The sequence below is a fragment of the Salvia miltiorrhiza genome, chromosome 5, assembly GCF_028751815.1.
Source record: "Salvia miltiorrhiza cultivar Shanhuang (shh) chromosome 5, IMPLAD_Smil_shh, whole genome shotgun sequence".
Taxonomy (NCBI): domain Eukaryota; kingdom Viridiplantae; phylum Streptophyta; class Magnoliopsida; order Lamiales; family Lamiaceae; genus Salvia; species Salvia miltiorrhiza.
In genome coordinates, this window is record NC_080391.1 from 49,720,068 (window position 1) to 49,742,140 (window position 22,073).

At 39.6% G+C, this 22,073-nt stretch overlaps 1 protein-coding gene, 1 long non-coding RNA gene and 1 other non-coding gene across 3 annotated transcripts; all 3 read left to right on the top strand.

Moving 5' to 3' along the window:
* Positions 1-134: 134 nt before the first annotated feature.
* On the top strand, positions 135-7,844 carry LOC130987154 (abscisic acid 8'-hydroxylase CYP707A2-like). The gene is made up of 8 exons (XM_057910795.1): positions 135-431; positions 505-763; positions 5,978-6,040; positions 6,114-6,494; positions 6,577-6,739; positions 6,858-6,964; positions 7,048-7,166; positions 7,381-7,844. The coding sequence occupies exons 1-8, from the start codon at positions 244-246 to the stop codon at positions 7,472-7,474; spliced, it is 1,374 nt and encodes a 457-aa protein (XP_057766778.1). The 5' UTR covers positions 135-243; the 3' UTR covers positions 7,475-7,844.
* Positions 1,722-1,860, top strand: LOC130987250 (small nucleolar RNA Z247). The gene has a single exon (XR_009089642.1). It is a non-coding gene; the product is annotated as a small nucleolar RNA Z247 (small nucleolar RNA).
* A 2,408-nt stretch (positions 7,845-10,252) lies between the features above and the next one.
* On the top strand, positions 10,253-11,577 carry LOC130987155 (uncharacterized). The gene is made up of 2 exons (XR_009089590.1): positions 10,253-10,592; positions 11,273-11,577. It is a non-coding gene; the product is annotated as an uncharacterized LOC130987155 (long non-coding RNA).
* The last annotated feature ends 10,496 nt before the right edge of the window (positions 11,578-22,073 follow it).

A 22,073-nucleotide genomic window follows, 5' to 3' on the forward strand; every position in this document is an offset into this window, starting at 1 on the left:
CAACACTCTCTCACACACACACACACGCGAACTCATCAGCTGTTGGGAGATTCTTTTGTGGCATTCAAGCTGTAACCGAAAGGGTGGGTGGTCTTCCCCACCCCAACAATCCTACCTATATATACACCCCAATTCATTTTCTCTTGGGCAACAAACATCTCAATATCATTTGCTCTCTCTCCATCAATCCAAAAGCACCACCAAACACACTATTTAGCTAGTGCTTCAAATACTTGAAGAATCATGGAGTTCATATCCCTCTCTCTCTTGGCAGCAACCATAATCCTCTCCCTCTTTCTCCTCAAATTCCTCTACTCCCGCCATGCACGCCTCCCCCTCCCGCCGGGCACCATGGGCTGGCCCTACATCGGCGAAACCCTCCAACTCTACTCCCAAAATCCCAGCATTTTCTTCGCCGCCAAAGTCAAGAAGTAATATTCAAATCCTCTCATATATATATATATATATGAATGGATTTTGTAATTGATTTTGGCACGACTGCAGGTACGGGTCGATATTCAAAAGCCAGGTGCTGGGGTGTCGGTGCGTGATGATGTCGAGCGCAGAAGCGGCGAAGATGGTGCTGGTTTCCGAAGCTCATCTCTTCAAGCCCACATTCCCGGCGAGCAAGGAGAGAATGATCGGCAAGGCCGCCATTTTCTTCCACGGGGGAGACTACCACGCCAAGCTCAGGAAGCTGGTGCTCCGCTCCGTCATGCCCAACGCCATCCGGACCATGGTCTCCGACATCGAATCCATCGCCCTCACTGTTAGAAGTATTGCTCATACTGAGCCTGGTCCATCTCAGCATGACACTCAGCATTTGATGCCACATAAGATGAAAACACAAGAGAATAAAGATGCTCCCTTATGTCTTGAATCAGCCAAACACAGCACGTGATAGTCCTATGTTTTGTTGGCTTGTCTGTTATGTAATTATGGTCTCTTGCAGCTTTATGTTTTTGTTTTACCTTGTACAGCTTGACAGCTGCATTGGGGTTTCTAGCTTAGTGGTTCTAGCATCTTCGATAGACTAGTATATATTTAATCCTTCTTCTTATTGTAATTGTTCAGTTCAGATAATTAACATATCAATGAAAGATTACAGCACGAGTTTTATTTCCTTTTTCATGCAACTTCTTATCATGGTATCAGAGCAGGCCCCTTGAGGACCTGTCTCGTGATACTCACCACCCACCATTCTCTCTTTTCCCTTTTTCTCTTTCTCGTGAGTACCTACCTCTCTTTTCCCTTTTTCTTGTTTTGTTTGTATCATGGCAGAACCCACCTTTCAAACTCAAGCTCAACTCCCCATAAATCTTCAAAGCAATCAACTTTCTGTCAAATTAAATGACACAAATTTTCTTATATGGAAGCAGCAAATTATGGCAAATGTTAGAGGTTTTGGCCTTGAGACATTTCTCACTGAAGATCCACCTTCTTCCACTCTTCCTGAATATTATGCTTGGATGCGTCAAGATCAACTACTCTCTGCTTGGATCCAGTCCTCCCTTACAGAAAGCAGCATGATTCTAGTAGTTGGTTTGGACACAAGCAAGGAGATCTGGGAATCTCTTCTCAAAAATTTTTCAAATCAGTCCAAAGCCAAAGTGATGCAGTACAAGTTGCAGCTGCAGACTCTTAAGAAAGATTCTCTCTCCATGAGAGACTATCTCAACAAGGTGAAAACATGTTGTGATCTTCTTGGTTCTGCAGGATACCAAGTAAATGAAGATGACCAGATTATGCATACTCTCTCTGGTCTTGGCTCAGAGTATGACTCTGTCATGGTTACTATTACATCTAAACCCGAAGTGTGGAGCTTGGGTGATGTGAGTTCCTTACTTTTGAGTTTTGAGCAAAGGATAGAATCTGCTAAGTCTCAAGTTGGGAATTCTGAAGGATCTCAGCCTTCAGCTAATATTGTTTCCAGTGGCACTCAAAACAACAATAATTCTGCAAATCAGACAGGAAGAGGAAGAGGTTATCAAGGAAACAACAATCAAGCTAGAGGTGGTTTTGGTGGACGAAGCAGAGGTAATGGTCGTGGAAGAGGAGGAAGATATGGAGGAAATAAACCTATCTGCCAAGTCTGTGGAATACCAGGTCACACAGCAGACAGATGTTGGCACAGGTTTGAGCAAAATTTTGTTCCAGCTCGGCCTAGAAACAACAACAACAACAGGCCATCTTCTGCAGGTCAACACCATTTTCCACAAAGTTCTTTTCAGCCTTATTTTGCTCAACACCCTGGTCTGAATATGGCTCAGCTTCCCACTTCTCCTTCACAACCTGATCTACACTTTGACAATGGAAGTGTCTCAACCTGGTATCCTGATTCTGGAGCCACTAATCATGTTTCTCATGACTACAACTCCTTCAATTCTGCTACAGAATATCATGGAGGTAAGCAACTTCAAATGGGAAATGGTTCACTTGTTAATATTGTTCATATAGGTGATTCTACTCTCACTTTTTCCCCCCATACCAGAAAATTCCTCCTTAAAAATCTTTTGCATGTTCCTAATATTACTAAGAATCTTCTTAGTGTTTCCCAATTTGCTCAAGACAATCATGTTTTCTTTGAATTTCACCCTTCTTTTTGTGCTGTTAAGGACCAGGAAACCAAGGCCACTCTTCTCAAGGGCATTCTTAAGGATGGTTTATATCAGTTCTCACTTCAAAAGACTTCCCCTGCTGTCCTTCCCAGATTTGAGTCATCTTCAATTAAGAGCCTCTCTGCTCATTCATCAGCTATTCATCCTGCTGTTTTATCTGTTTCTAGTAGTAGTTCTAGTTCAGTTTTTTGTTTAGATGTTTGGCACAAGCGATTAGGCCACTGTGCCTATGATATTGTCAAGAAAGCTCTTCTTAGTTGTAATATTCCTTTTCAATCAATGAAATCCACAAGTGTTTGTCATCCTTGTTCTGTCTCCAAGATACACAGATTGCCTTATTCTCTCTCTGCATCTCAATATAATGAACCTCTTTCACTCATTCATAGTGACCTTTGGGGTCCATCACCTGTCACTTCAAGAAATGGTTTTAGCTACTATGTTTCTTTTATTGACCACCATACTCGTTTTACTTGGCTTTATCTCCTTAAACACAAATCTGATGTTAGTTCTGTCTTCCCAAAGTTTAAGGCCATGGTAGAAAATCTTTTTTCCAGAAACATTAAAATGATTCAAACTGATTGGGGTGGTGAGTACCAAGGCTTAACTTCCTTTCTCCAAAACACTGGGATTTTGCATCGCATTTCTTGCCCATACACACCTCAACAAAATGGTTTAGCAGAGAGAAAACATAGACATATTGTTGAAATGGGTTTGTCTCTTCTAGCTCAAGCCAACCTTCCAACAAAGTTTTGGGATGATGCTTTTATCTCCTCTGTGTTCATCATTAACAGAACCCCAGCCAAGGCTTTGCAATTTTCCACTCCGTATGAACAGCTTTTCCACAAGAAACCCGATTACTCTCTCTTAAAGGTCTTTGGTTGCCTCTGCTATCCTTATCTTAGACCTTCTAACACTCATAAACTCCAATTCAGATCATCCCCTGGTACTTTTATAGGTTATAGTACCCAACACAAAGGTTATAAGGTTCTTCTCAAGACTGGTAAGTTAGTTATTAGCCGAGATGTAATTTTTGATGAAAATAACTTCCCTTACCAGTCTACTGCCTCATCTTGTCCACCCTATCCTTCTCCTCCTTCCTCTGCTGCACCTGCTCCTATCTCTCATCCTCCTACTCTTATCCCTGCTAATCTTCCACCACAATCACCTCAACAATCACCTCAACAATCTGCTGGCCCCTCTCATCCCAACTCACCTCATTATTCTCCTATCCCTCACTCTCCAGTCCACTCTTCATCCTCTTCTATTTCTGCTCACTCTAATCCCTCTATGAACAATACTAATGATAATGCACCACCACCATTAACTGTTGCTCCTCACCACATGATTACTCGTTCTAAGGCAGGTATATTCAAGCCCAAACAACCGCAGGCATATCAGTCTCAACCTCAGTCTGATTTTGATTACCTCTATGTTGAGCCCAAAACTCACACTGAGGCTATGAAACTTCAAGTTTGGATGAAAGCTATGGGCCTTGAGATACATGCTTTAATTAACAAAGGTACATGGATATTCTGCCCTCTTCCTCCGGGCAAACATGCTATAGGCTGCAAATGGGTTTTCAAGATCAAACGCCATGCTGATAGGTCCATTTCTCATTACAAAGCTCGCCTTGTTGCTCAAGGTTTCTCTCAGGAACCAGGCTTTGATTTCAATGAGACTTTTAGCCCAGTTGTGAAACCTTCCACTATCAGAATTATCCTTTCTTTGGCTGTTAATTTTGGATGGAATGTCACTCATTTGGATGTTGATAATGCCTTTCTCAATGGAGATTTGCAAGAAGAAATTTATATGAAGCCTCCCCCTGGCTTTGAGCCTCCTCATTCTAGTTCTGCTCCTATTGTTTGCAAACTCAAGAAGGCTCTTTATGGCCTTAAACAGGCCTCCCGTTCATGGTTTATCAAAATTAAATATGTGCTTCTTCGGCTCGGTTTTTCTCAATCTAAGGCTGACAATTCTTTGTTTTTCAGAATCAAAGGAGGTTCTGTTATCTATCTCCTCATTTATGTTGATGATATACTGATCACCGGTTCTCTCCCTTCAGATGTTCAACAGGTTATACATCAACTTAACACTCATTTTTCTCTCAAAGACCTTGGTGATGTTCATCACTTTCTTGGTATTGAAATTACCAAAACTACTAATGGTCTGCACTTGAGTCAAGGGGGATATATCAAGGATCTTCTTCATAAAGTGAAAATGCAAGATGCTAAAGGTGTTCCAACTCCAATGGTGTCTTCTTGTCAGCTTTCCAAGGGGGATGGAGTCAGCAATGTAGATGGAAAGCTTTACCGAAGTACAGTGGGAGCTCTTCAATATGCCACCATTACAAGACCTGAGATATCTTTTAGTGTCAACAAAGTCAGCCAATATATGTCTGCTCCTCTTGATTCTCATTGGAAAGCTGTCAAAAGGATCTTGAGGTACCTTGCTGGATCAAAAGATCATGGTTTACACTTGCAGAAATCATCTTCTACTGTCACCGGTTTCTGTGATTCAGATTGGGCAGCTGATTTCGATGACCGAAGATCCACAACAGGTTATTGTGTTTATTTGGGAAAGAGTCTCATATCTTGGAGTTCCAAGAAGCAATCAGTGGTTTCTAGATCAAGTACTGAGGCCGAATACAGGAGCTTGGCTCATGTTGTATCTGAAATCTCTTGGGTAACATCTCTTCTTTCTGAATTGCATATCCGTGTGAAGCCTCCTATCATTTGGGTGGATAACATGAGTACAATAGCTCTAGCCTCAAATCCGGTTATGCATGCTAGAACAAAGCATATTGAACTTGATATTCACTTTGTGAGAGATAAAGTTTCAGCCGGTATGATTGATCTCAGGCATGTGCCTTCCCAAGATCAGCATGCAGATATTCTCACCAAACCTCTCAGTTTACAATTCTTCTCGCGCTTAAAGAATTCATTAGGAGTTTGTTCTTTAACTGCGCTTGAATTGAGGGAGCCTGTTAGAAGTATTGCTCATACTGAGCCTGGTCCATCTCAGCATGACACTCAGCATTTGATGCCACATAAGATGAAAACACAAGAGAATAAAGATGCTCCCTTATGTCTTGAATCAGCCAAACACAGCACGTGATAGTCCTATGTTTTGTTGGCTTGTCTGTTATGTAATTATGGTCTCTTGCAGCTTTATGTTTTTGTTTTACCTTGTACAGCTTGACAGCTGCATTGGGGTTTCTAGCTTAGTGGTTCTAGCATCTTCGATAGACTAGTATATATTTAATCCTTCTTCTTATTGTAATTGTTCAGTTCAGATAATTAACATATCAATGAAAGATTACAGCACGAGTTTTATTTCCTTTTTCATGCAACTTCTTATCACTCACCTCCCTCCGCTCGTGGCAGGACACGCAGCTCATCACCACCTTCCAAGAAATGAAAACAGTAGGCTTTAATTAATTAGAAAACAGCCTGTTCTCTCTCTCTCTCTCTCATCATCTTCATGATCAACGTGCAGTACACATTCGACGTGGCATTACTTTCCATATTGGGAAAGGACGAGGTTTCGTACAGAGAGGATCTGAAGAGGTGTTATTACATTCTGGAAAGCGGGTACAACTCGATGGCGTTCAACGTGCCCGGCACTCTCTTCTACGCCGCCATGAAGGCCAGGAGGGAGCTGGCCCACATCTTGGCCAATATTCTCTCTCTAAGAAGACAGACTAAGGCCCACCACTCCGACCTCCTCCAATCCTTCATGTCCCACGCTTTAACCGACGACCAGATCACCGACAATGTCATCGGCGTCATCTTCGCCGCCCGCGACACCACCGCCACCGTCCTCACCTGGCTCTTCAAGTTCTTGGCCGAGAATCCAATCACCCTTCAAGCAGTTACTGTAAGATATATTCCTTTTTTTTTTTCTTTTTTTTTTCAATAATATTATAGTAGTAACATTTCTTTTATTTGTGGACTTGCAGGAAGAGCAAGAGGCAATAATGAGATCGAGTGATCAAAGGGGTTTGAATTGGGCAGACACCAGAAAAATGCCTGTCACAGCGAGGGTGATCAATGAAACCATGAGAGTTGCATCAATCTTATCTTTCACCTTTAGGGAAGCTGTTGAAGATGTGGAGTTTATGGGTAGTTAATTAGAAGCTAGCTATTACTATTAGGACAAAATTAATTGGTTCTAATTAATAAAAAATCTCTTTCACTAACAACAATTTCATTGTCTTGTTGTTTGTAAATACTTAAACAGGATATCGCATTCCAAAAGGGTGGAAAGTCCTACCACTTTTCAGAAACATTCACCACAGCCCAGAAAATTTCACCAACCCTGACATTTTTGATCCTTCAAGATTTGAGGTCTATATTGTTATTACAAACTAAAGTCCCATTTTTTAGATGAATATGAAAATTAAAATTAGAGTTTTTCCATGATGTGACAGGTTGAACCCAAGCCCAATACATTCTTGCCATTTGGCAGTGGGGTCCATTCCTGCCCAGGGAATGAGTTGGCCAAGCTGGAGATCCTGGTGCTTGTGCACCACCTCACCACAAAGTACAGGTGGGGTCAAAATTATAAAGTTTGATTTTTGTCAATTTTTTCTGTTCATAAACTTAATTTCTTGAGACAAGTTAAATTTCAGATTGAAATTACCTATTTCCAAATGGATGATTAGAATATTTAAATTCTGATCTATCTTATCGTGAAATAATCCTAGAGGAGACCCATTTTTTGAAAGTGAAGTACTAAACTTAGCAAGTTTTATAATTTGCAGGTGGTCTATGATGGGCCCACACGAGGGCATTCAGTACGGACCGTTTGCCCTCCCACAGAATGGTCTGCCAATCAAGATCTGTCTCAAAGAATAGAAAGTTTGTCTCACTAATGGGACTCTCTCACATGCCAAAAAAATGTTTAATCATATCACTAAATAAGACTAATATATATAGTAGTATAACAATATGATATAAGTATGTGGTGTGGTGGAAGAAATCCGCAATGAGGAGAAAGCTTATTGTATAAGGAGTTTGGCCATCTACAGCATAATAAGTACGTAGTTCGTTTGGAGGAGGAGTTGATGACAAAGATTTCAGGCTACATTTACTTTTTTAAACTAGGATGAGAAAATCAAGAAGAGGACTTAATACATAGGATAGTTTTATTTTCCTTGTTTCCTACATGTATGAAGTCCGCAAGGCAGATGATGATATATGATATAATATCTAATATTTCCAAATATTTGTGGGCATTCTTCTACTATTGTTAACCTGGCTTAATTACCTCTCGATTTTAATGCCTTAAACCAAACTCTATAGTTATTCATGACGCTGTAAACAAACCAAACTATTTGTGAGCTATTCGGAGCTCGATTTGATAAAAAACTCATCAATTAAACGAATCATGTTTAAGCGTGGTAGTATTCGGTTCGATCTCTCGTGAACTAGCTCGTTAAGCAGTTTAGTTTGAAAATATAAAATTATTAGTAGTTACAACTTAATAATTTAATATTTTATTGACCCGACTAAGCTCATGAGGTTCGAAGTATTCAGTTTAGCTCGAGTACACCCCTAACTTATATCCATGCAGACAATGTCTCTTTCTCTCACACACACTAGTGTTTTGTACATAAGAAAACGGATACGGTATTAAATAAATTGGGAGTATTTTATCACAAATAGTAGTATATGGTAGTAATTGATAATGATGAAATTGATGAAGACATTTGCATTATATACACGAAAGGAACAGATGAAAAAAATATATGGTCCAGTTATTCTGGGGCATGAATATTGAATGAGTTCACGTTGTGGAAGAGCAGTTTTTCATTCTGTCAATTTCTTTTATGTTAATTATTTGTCTCAATTCTGGGAAGGTGCATTCAGTGCACAACCCAAAACTTACATAGCTTTCAGTGGACATGTTTTTGTTTTGAGTTTCAACAGCTTGTCCGAAATATCTCATCCAAAATATTGAATAATACATGCACACTTTTAGGGTGCGTTCTATTTGGTTTATAAATTTATCAAGAGAGAATGAAGGGTAACAAAAAATTCTCTTTCTAAATACCTTATTTCTTTTCCCTTATTTCCTATATAAAAAGAGAATTTCATCATTTCTGATTCATTCTTTCACTCCAAGGAGAGATAATATTATCCCTCCATTTTTGGTGTGATAATATTATCCATCCTCGAAATGAAAATGATGGAATTTTATTTTGTAGGAAATGAAGGAAACAAATGAGACATTTAAATGGAGAATTTTTTTTGTTTCTATAAAAGAGAATTTTGCTATTTTTAAGTTCTTCTTTTCACTTCAAGAAAGGATAATATTATCACTCTATTTTTGTTTTGGAGGCTTTAAGGCGATGAGTCAATTAAGTGTCGATTGATTTTGATGAGTTGCTAAGGGACATTGAACATTGTAGCTTTCGTTTGGTCATAGTCTACACCAGAAAGTGAAAAAGTTTGAAAACTCAGCACCACTAACCTTAATTAATTAGCTTAATTATATATTAATCAAATTAATAGGCTCTAGTTTTCTTAATGCTATAATACATATATCATATTATGATATGAATACATATTATAAAGAAATTTTGCAACATAACAATCAAACTACTAGTACAAAGACTAGACTATACATTTCTACATAAATTGGAAAAATTACTCAAACCTTGACGAGAATCGACTTAAAAATGTCTCACTAAAGGAACTTTAATGCCTCAAATTTATCAGAAACCAATACTTATAAGCCTACAAAAGGGCTGCGCTTTTGAAATAGCCATTTTCAAGAAGGAAACATAATATTTGTTGGCCACTAATTGAAAAAACACAAAATCTAACCATTTATTACGTGTTAAGACTATTTTGCCCTTAATTAGGGCGGACCGGATTCGGGTTTGCGCGCGAGTTAGGCACATATGACACTATTTAGTGCCAAAAATACCAACTGGAAAAAAAAAATCTAAGTAAATTTGTACTTTTGGCACTATTAGTGCCAATAGTGCCATGCACGAATGGTACTAGTGACCATAAGAGTGAGTATATGGCACTAATGACATTAATATGATCATAAGTATCATTCGTGCAACACTACATAAAAGAGAGTATATGGCACTAATATGGCCATAAGGACCATTCGTGCAGCGCCCTAAATGGAGAATCTAAATCCTAAATGGATAATTTAAATCCTAAAAAGGGGAATCTAAACTCTAAATGGATAATCTAAACCCTATGGTGAAGTGTTCCAAATGATCATATAATTATACCCATCTATATAAGACAAGACAGTGTATCAACACAAGTATATGACACTAATGACACTAATATAGGGTTGTAAATGAATCGAATATTTTAGTTCGATTCGAGATTCGATTCGAAATTGCCCTATTCGTATTCGAAATTATTCGATTCGTATTCGATAACAGATATTCGATTCGATTCGATTATTATTCAAATACGAATATGAAATTATGATATTCGATTCGATATTCGTAGAAATTCGATTCGATATTTATATATATAAATATATATTTATACATATTATATAATATTTTAATTATAATTTTATAATATCTAACTTCTAATTGTAACACTCCTTTCAAAAAAAATATCTAATTCTAACCCTAATTATATATATATATATATATATAATATTATATTTTAATTATAATTTTTATAATAGTAACTTTTTAACCCTTCTTAAAAAAAATAAAAAAATCTAACCCTAATTCTAAATCTGAAAAAAAAAAAAACCTTCTCTCTTTCTTCTCCACGCACGCCGCGCCTGCAGGCTGCATCTCTTCTCCGCCGCGGCGCTGCCCGTCGCCACTCGCCAGCAGCTAACATCGCTCGTCCCCAGTCGCCAGCACCCCGCCGCGGCGTCGCCTCTCCTCCGTCTGCCGTCTGCTATGGCTCGTCGCCCGCCGCCAGTCGCCAGTACCCCGCCGCGGCGTCGCCCTCTCCTCCATCTGCCGTCTGCTAGCATGTTAGATTTTGTCGTTTAACAAAGCTCAATTGCTCGATGATGTGATCATCCAATCTTGTTGCTGCATTTTTTATTTTGATGGAGTTTTTTGAGTTATTGCAAGAACACAGATGTTACATACATGTTGGAGTTTTATTTTGTTGGAGTTTTTTGAATTATTGCAAGAACGCAGATCTGGCTCAGATGCCTTGCTATAGTTATTGGGCATATCCATATTTCCGCCATGTATTAATATGAGCTCTAAATCAAAATACTAGAAATATGATATGTTTGTGAACTATACGAATGTCTTAGCAATAATAATTTGATATCCTAATTTGATTCTCAATCTTGCAACTTTGCTATATATTTAATTAATACTCTTATTATGCATAAAACAAAATAGGACAATAGTTGCTTAGCTAAAACGCATACAACAAATGAGAAATGTACATGTTAGTTGTCAAATATCTAGTGAGATGTATTATAAGTGGTGTACTTCGGCTTAAGATTTAATTTCCTTTACTGTTAGTATGATACATGTTAGTTGTCAAATATCTAGTGAGATGTTTATAAGTGGTCAGTACTTCGGCTTAAGATTTAATTTCCTTTACTGTTAGTATGAATTTCGATGGTTGTAAATGTGAAATTAGATTTACTGTAACTGTGAGAAGTCTTCGGCTTATTTAATATTTTTGCAGGAAGATGGATGCTCCAAGTAGAGCATACACCTCAAGAAGATTAGATTAGAGAGAAAGAGCATGAAGTGGAGTGATCAATATGATGATAAAGGTGATGATACAAGAGAGAGCGGTGATGAGGAAAAAGATAAGTGATAATGGTGATGAGGAGAAAGATAAGGAGGAAGGTAATAATGGTGAAGATGATAAAGATGGAGATAAGGAAGAAGATAAAGGCGTGGAATCATCAAATGAGCTTTTTTGATCTATTTTTTATTAGGTAGATGTATTGAAATATATCATTATATTTTTTAGATTATTATTTCACATATTTTTTTCTTTACAATTTCGAATCGAATCGAATAGAAGGAAAAATGAATCGAATATTCGAATCAAATATTCGATTTTTTTTTAATTTAAAGTCATTTAAGAAAACGAATCGAATACACGAATCGAAGCGAATAATTTAAAAATCAATTCGAATCGAATATCGAATCGCATTTTGTATTCGAAACCTAAACGAATACCGAATCGAATATACGAATTATTTCACGAATACGAATCGAATATTGAGATATTCGTCAGTATTCGATTCGGTTACAACCCTACACTAATATGGTCATTAGTACCATTCGTGCATGGTACTATTGGCACTAATAGTGCCAAGTGTACCAATTTACTTAGATATTTTCTTTCTTTTTTCAGTTGGCACATATGGCACTAATAGTGCCATATGTGCCTAATAAGGGCAAAACAATCCTAAAGCGTAAAAAATTGCTAGATTTTATATTTTTTCAATTAGTGGCCAAATATTGTGTTTTATTCCTCAAAATGACCAAGAACTCCAATATATACGTTTATATTACTCATATAAATATTAAGGAAATAAATAGATGCTATTTAAATTAAATTATTAAATATCTCGTCATTAGGGTTCTTATAACGATGGATATAACATGCAAATCAAGATTTATATAACAATTGTACCATTTGTTTTCTTTATTTGGGGAATGGGGATTATAGGATACGTATCTTGGTCACTCACCCTTATAATAAAGGGGAGGAATACAATTGAATAACAATGGAAAATAGTATATATCAAAACAAATAAAATTTATAATACATACTAAATTGCAAAACTATACTTTAAAATTAATATAAGTAAATAGTATATTATATTTATATGGTCAAATTTTATTTGCAAACTGTTATAATAGTAATAAATTAATTAATATGCTGAAAAATAAATCCAAAACTATCTTCTCTTTCATATTCTCTATTAATTAATACTAAAGTAAACGTTCCCTTTCTGTCTGCGAATGAAAACCTTCATTAGTATATGTATTTTGATTAATGCTAAAACGATAAAATTAATCATGAGTTGACTACGCGAACAAATGATTAAAAATATTCAAAGTTTAAGAATATATCTATCACCAGCTGCCAAATTACGATAGCTTAATTATTATATATTTATTTCCATAAAATCATGCATATGTATACGTACCGAAAAAATAACTACTTAATCAGCTGGCAACCACATATATATAATTATTTTTCTTTTGTCTTCTTGAAACATGGCAAACATATATGATGGTCAGTTGGTACTTGGTAGACTATAGCGATTAGTTTTTAAATAAAAGGTAATGATTCGAACCTCGTTAATATTTTTAATGTGTTAATAGGGAGAATCTACCCACTTCCATAATATGTCTATGAAAAATACCCACCTCCTTGTAAAAAAATCGAAAAGTGTACTTGATGGTGATGACTTGCTTAATTTTTTGTGTAAAAGTTGATGATGATCATGAAAATTGTGTAAGAGTTGTGTAAGATGGGTAGTTAAAATTGGTACACGAGAAAATGTCGACTCACGTCACTTTCATGCATTATAAGATTTAATAGATTTGAAAATTTTGAATAAATTAAGGGACGTTTGTGTGTTACAAACATTAATACGAAGGCCAAAAAATTCACGATTATGTCAATTCTTAAGCAAATTTTTTTTTGAAACGAATGAACCACGTAACCGCCAGTAATTCGTATCCGGCAGCAGTAGCCGCTCACTTTTGTGACCGGCGGCTACTATTTGGCGGATACGAATTACTGGCGGGTACTTGGGTTATTCGCTTCAAAAAAAAAATTGTTCACTATTAACATGATTGTGAATTTTTATCCTTCGTGAATTTTTATTGTTACATATGTACCGTTATTTTTAGATTTTTATTTAATTTTACAAGGGGAAATATGAGAGATAGTGAAATATTTACAGTACAAGAAGTACACATGGATGGGAAATATGAGAGATAGTGAATCTGCCAAAATTTGGATTATAGTGGGGGGTAATAACACTCACTTTATGCATGATTTGATTGCACATAAAATAATAAGAAATTATATACCAATTATTTGGAAATTCATATATTCGGAAATGAAATAATATTCTATAGCCAAAGAGTAAAGTACCCACCATAAAATTGTTTTTCGGCATCAGTAGCCGCGTAAAAAAAAAAGAGGGTGGCTACTGGCTCTTTTGAACGCTTTTCTGGCGGGTATTGGGTTTGTTAGGCAGAAAATATTGTTTTGTGTCAAAATATGTATAATGTTTTAATTTTTCGACTTGTTATGAATGTTTCAATATAACATACGCATTCCTCTTTTGTATTTGTTGTTTTTTTTTGTTAATGTTTTAGTAAAAAATTAAAAGTACATACTGAGAAGGTGACTCTGCAAAATTTTTGGTTGTAGTTGGGCATTAATGCTCATTTTATGCATGCGTGAGGTGACATGCAATTATAGATTGAATTGTACTGAATGAACACTACACTTCACGTGAACTTGTACTAAGAAATCAAGTTTAGTCCTTATAAGGTTGCATTTGTGAATGAGCAAAACACAAATTGAAATACTCACCCTGAATTTTAGAAAAGAAATTTAAGAATATATACCCTAAAGATTTGAGTGGTTTTGTGCGAGAGCAGACAATTTGTGTTGAATTGCAGTCTGAAAAAGTGATTCTCCTGTATTGTTTGTATAAATTATAGTTTGCATGGTTAATCGTTTATTGTTTTTAACGTTGAGAGCCTGTTTTACGTTATTTTAATGAATTTATTTATTATCTGAAATTTAAAAGCATGTTAGAGAAATATTAAACCTGTTTCTAATATAATTGAATGTTTTGAACACAAAAAATGAAGTACCCGCCAGAATTTCATTAGCCGACGACAATAGCCGCCGACCCCACAAGGTCAGCGGCTACTGGCGACGGCTAACAATATTCTGGCGGCTACTTCATTTTTCGTGCTTATTGTGATGTTTTGAACTTTTTAAGCGTATTTTAATACTATATTTTATGTGATTTTATAGATGGAATTCGTGAGATACATATATGTGAGATACAACGGAGTCGTCGATGGTATATACTATGTTGGCGGCGATACGGAGGTCCTTCCCCTCTTAAATGAAACAGTTGCGAGCCTGATATACAGCATCAACAATGTAATGACAACACATTCGTTGAGCCCGAACTATCAATTGTATTATTTGGCGACCAATCGATTTGGAAGGGAGACGAAATGTGGCTTGATTGACGACGATGATGTGCAAGGCTTGTTGGAAACTGCCGAATATCCCATGGTGTACGTTGAGCACAACAGCGACCCGGTCGAAGAAGCGTACATCCCTACTTTTGACTTTGCCCAGGTTTCGGGATACGGAGATGATGAAGCACAATCTAGTCAGTATGAGACGCCGTATCATGGTTGCGAGAGCGCGCCTCCAACACAATACTTTTCATGGGATGGGCAACCGTTGGACGAATCCGCATGGAATCTGAATGAAATATGCAGGAGATTCAACCAGGTGCGGACGGATGAAGCCGTACAACCTGAAGACGAAGCCGGAGAACCTGATGACGATTCTGATGAAGAAGACGAAGAATACGATCCAACGAACGAGTTGGGCACAGATTCTGCCGCCTCTGAGGATTTATTAGACGATGATCTGATAGAGTTCATGGCGACCGAGCGAGCAGGTTGGATCCGACAAAGTAGAACCCGTCACGGAAATCCGACGGACTCGACCGGTGATCTATCTAATTGGATAGTTCCGTTGATTCCAGTGGACGCCACGACTTCGCTCGTTGCTCGCGAGTGACCTGTCCAGAGTTGCTGATTTGGGAAAGAACTCTTTTTACAACAGTAAAGAAGAATTGGTCCTTGCTGTTGGCTTCTGGAATATGAAGCAAGGGGCTGAGGCAAAAGTTGGACGCTCAGATCAGGGACGCCTCTATTACAAGTGCAAGCACTCTGATAAGTGCAAGTTCGATGTGCGTGCATCTTGTCATGGCGGAGGGATGTGGGGAGTGCATAAGTTTAAAGAGCACTCTTGCCAAGGGGAATTGGGCATTTTGAAACGAATAAAGGTACACTCGAATGTGGTTGCAGCTTATGTGGAAAAAAGAATACGCGATGATGGAGAGGTCATTAAGCCGAAATCTATTATGGCGGAGTTGTTACGTGAATTTGGCGTCAGAATCAAATATGATGTCGCGTTGCGTGCAAGAAATCTCAGCTTAGAGAAGATATACGGTCGAATTGATGATTCGTTCCTTCTTCTGCCAAAATATTTGTATGCCCTAAGGCAAGCGAATGCAGGCATCGTGATGGATTTGGAAGTAGACGAAAACAACCGGTTCAAACATCTGTTTCTTGCTCTTGCGGCTTCCATCTCACCTTTCTACTTTTTGCTTCGACCAGTGATTGTGGTCGACGGCACACACTTGAAGGGGAAGAACAATGGTATTTTGTTCGTCGCCGTGACAAAAGACGGAAACGAGCAAGTTTTTTCGTTGGCATTTGGTGTCGGGCCGATCGAGAATGATGAGTCATGGAAGTGGTTCCTGTCAAATGTGAGACAAACTTTTGGTCAGCCCGATGACACGCACCCGTCGTACGGTGCGGGCAAAATACTTGTGTATGCCTAGTATAGACGATACACGCTCCTACGTCTTACAACAAGAGCTCAGTTTTAGTGGCAAGTGTAGGGTCGAATCCCGCAGGGAGTGAGGAACCACTTTGTTCTCCAACGACAAACTGAGGTGTCACAAGTCTCAATCTGTATACTCTGCACAAGAAATTAACAAGATCAATAATAACAAAGGGGTGAGGTTATTCGGTTAGGTCATAACTGTTGTCAACATTCGTTTCGGTCATAGGCATACTGATAATCCGTCCATGATCCATATAAACCCAAGGCGTGGCCCAAAGACATTGGGGCGTTTCGAGGGGTTATACTTCACATTTAGGATGGTTGATCCCATTGTGATCACTTGGTCCGAAGGTCACACAATCCCCGGTCACAAGGCAGTGCTTCACTTCTCCTTAGATGGTAGTCATACCCGTTACTCACCAAGTATGACCCTCACCAACCTTCTCTCCCGAGGTCCCCAACTCCGCACTTTGAGTAACACATGCCTCCTCGACACAACCATTTCCTGCTTGTTAGCCGACCAGTCATAGACATGCTACGACGCAGAGATTGCCTTCCTCGTTTGATAACCATGGCTTTATGCCTCGTCACAGTTGATGGATAGTCTCTAGAGAAGCCCAAGACTGAGGAAGGACAACGTATCCCATCAATCTTTCCCCACCTTCCGGATCTACAACGCCTTTTGTTGACGCTACTCAGCTACTCGGTCTTGGGTATACTGGTTGTCACGCCCTGGTATACCCTGGCCTTTGCTTGACACGGACAGCGTTTTACCGAACGGAGATCACCCGTTAGGCCCCTACTATCCATGGTTTCGAATAGATCCTTCCGGAACCACGAGATTCAACCGAAAGAACAAATACCTCACGAATGCTTACATGTTGACAATAATTATTTCCACCCCTAAAACCTCACCTAAGGAACTACTCACACATAACAGAATTCATAAATGCGAAATGAATTAAACACATCATGAAACAAAATGAAATACTTAAATAAGATGAAATAATACCTAAGGCTACGAGCCTTGAATCTTGTTCGAACTGAAAACACACGGAAATAGGAAATAGTGTTGAAATGTAATTTATTTTGGATGCTACACACGGCGAATTAAAGTAGTAATCTAAAATAAAACGGAGTTCAAAAGGGTGCGAAGAGCATCTTCACGTTGCACATCTTCAACCTTTTATACTGCCAATCGGTGAAGGTCTAACCGTAGCTGCACCAGCTTCATATCTTCATCGAGATCTTCTTTCCTTCTTTAGCTTAATCCTTGATTGATCCGATTGAAGATAGCTTCCAGCTGCATGCTGTAGTCAAACTTTCCCTTTCTCCAGATTCTTCCAGCCCCTTCTTCGTTCTTCTCCATCCTTCCTCCAAATCTTCGGGATTTACTTTCCTTTCTTGGCTTTGGCTGTCTGCTTCTCATTGTAGTGGTCAGACGGATTGCTTCATTCGGTTTGACTCATACCGGGTGGGTTGCTTCAGGTTCCCATGCCCCAAGTTAAATTGGAGAGATACTGCGGCCGAAGCTCCATGCCGGTAAACATGACATTGCAATCTGGGCTTGGTAATGCCCATTCCAACCACATTCTTTCCGTTTCCGCTCCACTGGACCTTCCTTCCTCAACAACTTCATTTTCCCCTGGACAGACCTGAACTGACACAAATAAAGAGAAAAAATAGGGCCAAATGGCCCAAAAGTCGAAGACGCATCACACCTACACACTTAAACCATACTTGCCCTCAAGTATGTAGGTGGATTCACAGAAGACACGGACGAAAAGTTGAAAGGAAAGAAATAAAACTACGAGACACGAAACTTGCATCAACATCAGGATCAGATCACACTAACATGCATCATTCAGTTTAGTCTAACCACAAACCACAGAGTAATGATAATGCATAAAGTGTGATAGTAGTTTCTCTCTCTCTCAAGTACCGGGTTAAGTGTATACACTCTTACTTTGCTGTACCAGTTCTTCTATGAGTTTGATTGAAAATTACAAGTGAAGCACACTAGCATGACTTATCAGAGGGTCTTTGCTTGGTTGTAATGGGGTATACGGAGCAAAGGTGAGATAAATATAGATCAGTGGCTAATTCAGTATCACCCATACCCAGCATATATATTCAGTAAAACCACAACCACCTTTTTATTTCCCTGTTTTAATAGGGACCAACCTTTCTTCGATTTTGGCAACATTTATTATTCATTTTTTTTTTGCCTAGATTTTCTTTCTTTTCTTCAATTCCTTGTTTACGAATTCATGCTCACATCAATTCTTTCTTTTAGATATGACAACAAAAAGGCTCAAGAAAGAATAAGTTCGGCTCAAATTGGCGTAACAAGGGACTTTATCATATTCATCAACAAAGAAAAATCTGGGGCCCTAATAAAAGAAATGTGCCCTAATCATACAAGTCATTACCAACAATAGAAGTTCTCAAACAAAGTCTAGATTCCCTAGTACAGCAAAGTCTCACCAGAATACATGCAATTTTTTTATATGGTCCTGATCTCACTGGTGGGGTACTATCTATATGCTCACAACTACCATCATGCATATCATACTCAACCACCAAATCAAACCATAATCAAAATCAACATGCATAATCTCATCACCATCACACAATGCAAGTAAGACTCGACTCAAACAAGACTCTAGAGACACTAAAACATGAAAATCAAAAGATAAAACAAAACCTAATCTAAAAGTTCAGGGTAAGAAAACTTAATTGTCTAGGTCGGAGGATCTCTCCTCCGCATTAAACCGGTCCATGATTGCCTTGAAGCCAACGTCCATTGCTTCCCTTAGGGTTGTTATCTTCGCGCTCAACATCAGCACCTCGTCTTTTACCTCCTTCATCTCAGCCAACAACATCACACTCTCATTGCTGACAAGGCGGGGTGCATCCTGCTCTTGTAGCCTCCTCGGTTCTGGCCTGACCGCTGCTCCTTCCGGGTACACCAAATGGTACCTCCCGCTTTCATCGGCCTCAACCACTTTCCAGCGCACAAACCTGCTGAGGTTTAGAAGGCGACCTTCGGCCAGAGTGGTGTCAGCTGAGTTCTCCACGTCGAACTTGACGAGCTTCTCTGCTAGGATGGTCACCAATGGGCAGAGGGAGAGAAACTTGTTAGTATGGGTTACCCCATACTGGAACTGAAGCGCCACGGTGAACCCGAAGTTCACCTTTTTCTTCTCCATCATACACCACAACATGAAGACCTCCTGTTGGGTGACCACGTTGGAACCCTCTGTTTACCTCGTTTTTGGGTGGTCTTTGCTTGTGTTCTGCTGTGCATTCGAGCATGTTTAATGACTTTTCGCTCTATATTTCACATGCTCGATGATCTTTTTGGGTTTACTGTCGTCGTGTGCAGGATTCGAGAGTTGTCAAGTATTTTCAGCTCGATTGGAGCAAGATCTCGAAGATAACCCCACGGCCGCCGCCGTGCCACGGCGGCCGCGGCCCTACGGCGCGGGCCGTGCTGGTTTTGTGTGTTTCTGCGAAGGGGCCTCACGGCGGCCGCCGCCTCCGTTCAAAACCGGCAGTTACGTTTTTTTTGGTATAAAAACCCATTTTTAGGGTTTTACTTCAGCCTTCCGATCAGAACAGCCTCTAGGGCGATTTTCCACATTTTTCTTAAGGTTTTTTAGAGCTTCAAACATTTACTTTTACTTTCGGATTCATTGGATCGCTTGTGATTCCAACTTTCATCTCATCGGATTAGTTTTTCATCGGATCGCTACGTTGTGTAAGAACTCATTTATTTTCCTCAGTAATTTGAATTCTTTGGTTTATTTGAATTCCTTAGTTTATGCTTTGATGAATGTGATGTTTTGAGATTGTTGACATTGATCTTAATGAATTGTGTGAATCGTTAGATTGTTATTGTTGCTTTCGGATTTATCTTATTGGTGAATGTTTTAGTAATCTCTTTAATAGTCCTTGAAGTTTTCTCGAGTTGAATTGTTGTTTATTTAGTTTCATGCTTAGGTAATTATTAATCATTGTTGGTTTATAAGTTGGTGATCGTTTGGTTGTAGTGCTTGATTGAAACCCTAAGTTGATAGTCTTCATGTTGAATACTCGTGTTCTTAGTTGTTCATGTCTCCTGCATTAGTTAATGTTTTAGTGCTTTTTCTGTTCATGTTGTGGTGATTAGAGTGCGAGATAGTGTCAGACCCAATTACCCGATTAGAGTGTTTAGGTTTTATTTCCGTACTTGTGAGTAGCACAATTGAAGCCCTGCTAAGTCTTCCTTGAGAGACGACTTGAGTCACCTTACCACCCTAGGACGACCTCGTATAAATTCGAGTCCATCCATTAGGTGTTTTTGGATGAGTCACCCTCCAGCCGGCCGTAGATGTTGTAGGCCAGCCACCTTGTTGCAGATCTGCAGAGCGGGGTCCCGAATCTCGTTCGACTTGCTGATATTTTTGACATATTTGGTTCCGGTAGACAACAGTGACCAGTAATGGTCAATCCGACTCCTCCACTCTGGTGTGGCTATGGTTTCCGCTTGCCTGTACTCCTCTTCATAAACTTCTCTGGCTTCAATCACCCCCAGGTGGATATTCAGCTCATTGATCGAGAGCGGAAATATCCTACCTTGCCACTGGAACCACAAAGTACCCGGAGTCTCAATTGTGTAGTTTCCCTTGGGCTTAAACTCAACAGTGCCTATGAATTCCTCCGTCAACTTCTGGAATGCCTTCGGATTCCACTCCAGCACCTTCTTCCAACCTATCCCCTCGAAATAACCCTCCACTTTCTCTTTTATCCCCAACTTCTCCAAAGCTTCATTAACCAGAAAATACCAAGGGGTAATTTCTCTGTTCTGTAGAGTGGCATACCTTTGGCTGTCTCTCGGTATGACCGCTCCTGAAGTAGTGGTGCGTATCAGCCCTTTTTGCTTTGCAAGCTTTGGCTTTGTAGTAGTGGTTGTACTGGAGGTGGGTTTCTTTGGAGCCAAAACATCCTCTGATCTGGAGCTGTCCACGGTCTCAGTTCTCTCCGGCTCTTCCTTGTCTTGTTTGCCTTTTCCCTTTTCAGCGGGGGTTGGTCTCCTAGCCTTGCTCTGGACTTCCTTGCCCTTCGTCTTACTTCCGGCCGCCGCCGGTCTGGTCTTCGTGGGAAGAGGGGGTTTGGTGACGTCCATCTTCCTTTTTGCTCGAATCTTCACCACCTTGCTTTGAGGGGTGGAGGCCTCCACCTCTGTCTCGTGGGTAGCCTCCTCTCCCTCTTCTTCTCCTTCTTCGGACCCCGTCGCCGTCTTCCCTTCTTCAAGAGATGGCGCCGGTGGTGTAGGGAAAACTGGAGTGGGCTCCCGTTCTTTGGCAGTTTGAGCGGGGGTTGATTTCTTCAGAGCTTTCCTCGGCTTTTTCACTGGTGGGGTAGATGCGACCTGTTCTTCCTCGATGGGTTTTTCCGACACCTCGATCATCTCCTCCGAGGTCTCATTCTCTGCCTCATGTTCTTCCATCACAGGGACGTCTTCTGGCCCTTTCTCCTCCGTCTGACTGGCCACGACCGGCTCTTCGGTAGCTTTGATAGATAATTCCTCGGATGCAGTTCGTCTGGTGGTCCGTTTCGTCGGAGGTCGGGGCTTGGCAGCCTTCTTCTTTGCCGGCAGTTGAGTGCTTCCAGAACCAGTTTCACCCTTAGTTTTTGCCATTGCGGGTTTTTGGGATTGAGAAAGTGTTTGGAAAGTTAGGGTTTTGGGTAGGAATTTAGGGAACTGGGTGGTTTTTAAAGTGGTAGCAGCAGTTACCAAAATTGAAGGCGTGGGGAGGTGGTGGAGATCGTGTGTAGCGGTTATGAA

Bases quoted from the DNA above. Each gene is read 5' to 3' on its own strand.
- LOC130987154 (XM_057910795.1), top strand. From the start codon at position 244: ATGGAGTTCATATCCCTCTCTCTCTTGGCAGCAACCATAATCCTCTCC. The intron at 6,041-6,113 runs GTAGGCTTTAAT...ATCAACGTGCAG, and splicing joins CCTTCCAAGAAATGAAAACA to TACACATTCGACGTGGCATT. The intron at 7,167-7,380 runs GTGGGGTCAAAA...TATAATTTGCAG, and splicing joins CACCTCACCACAAAGTACAG to GTGGTCTATGATGGGCCCAC.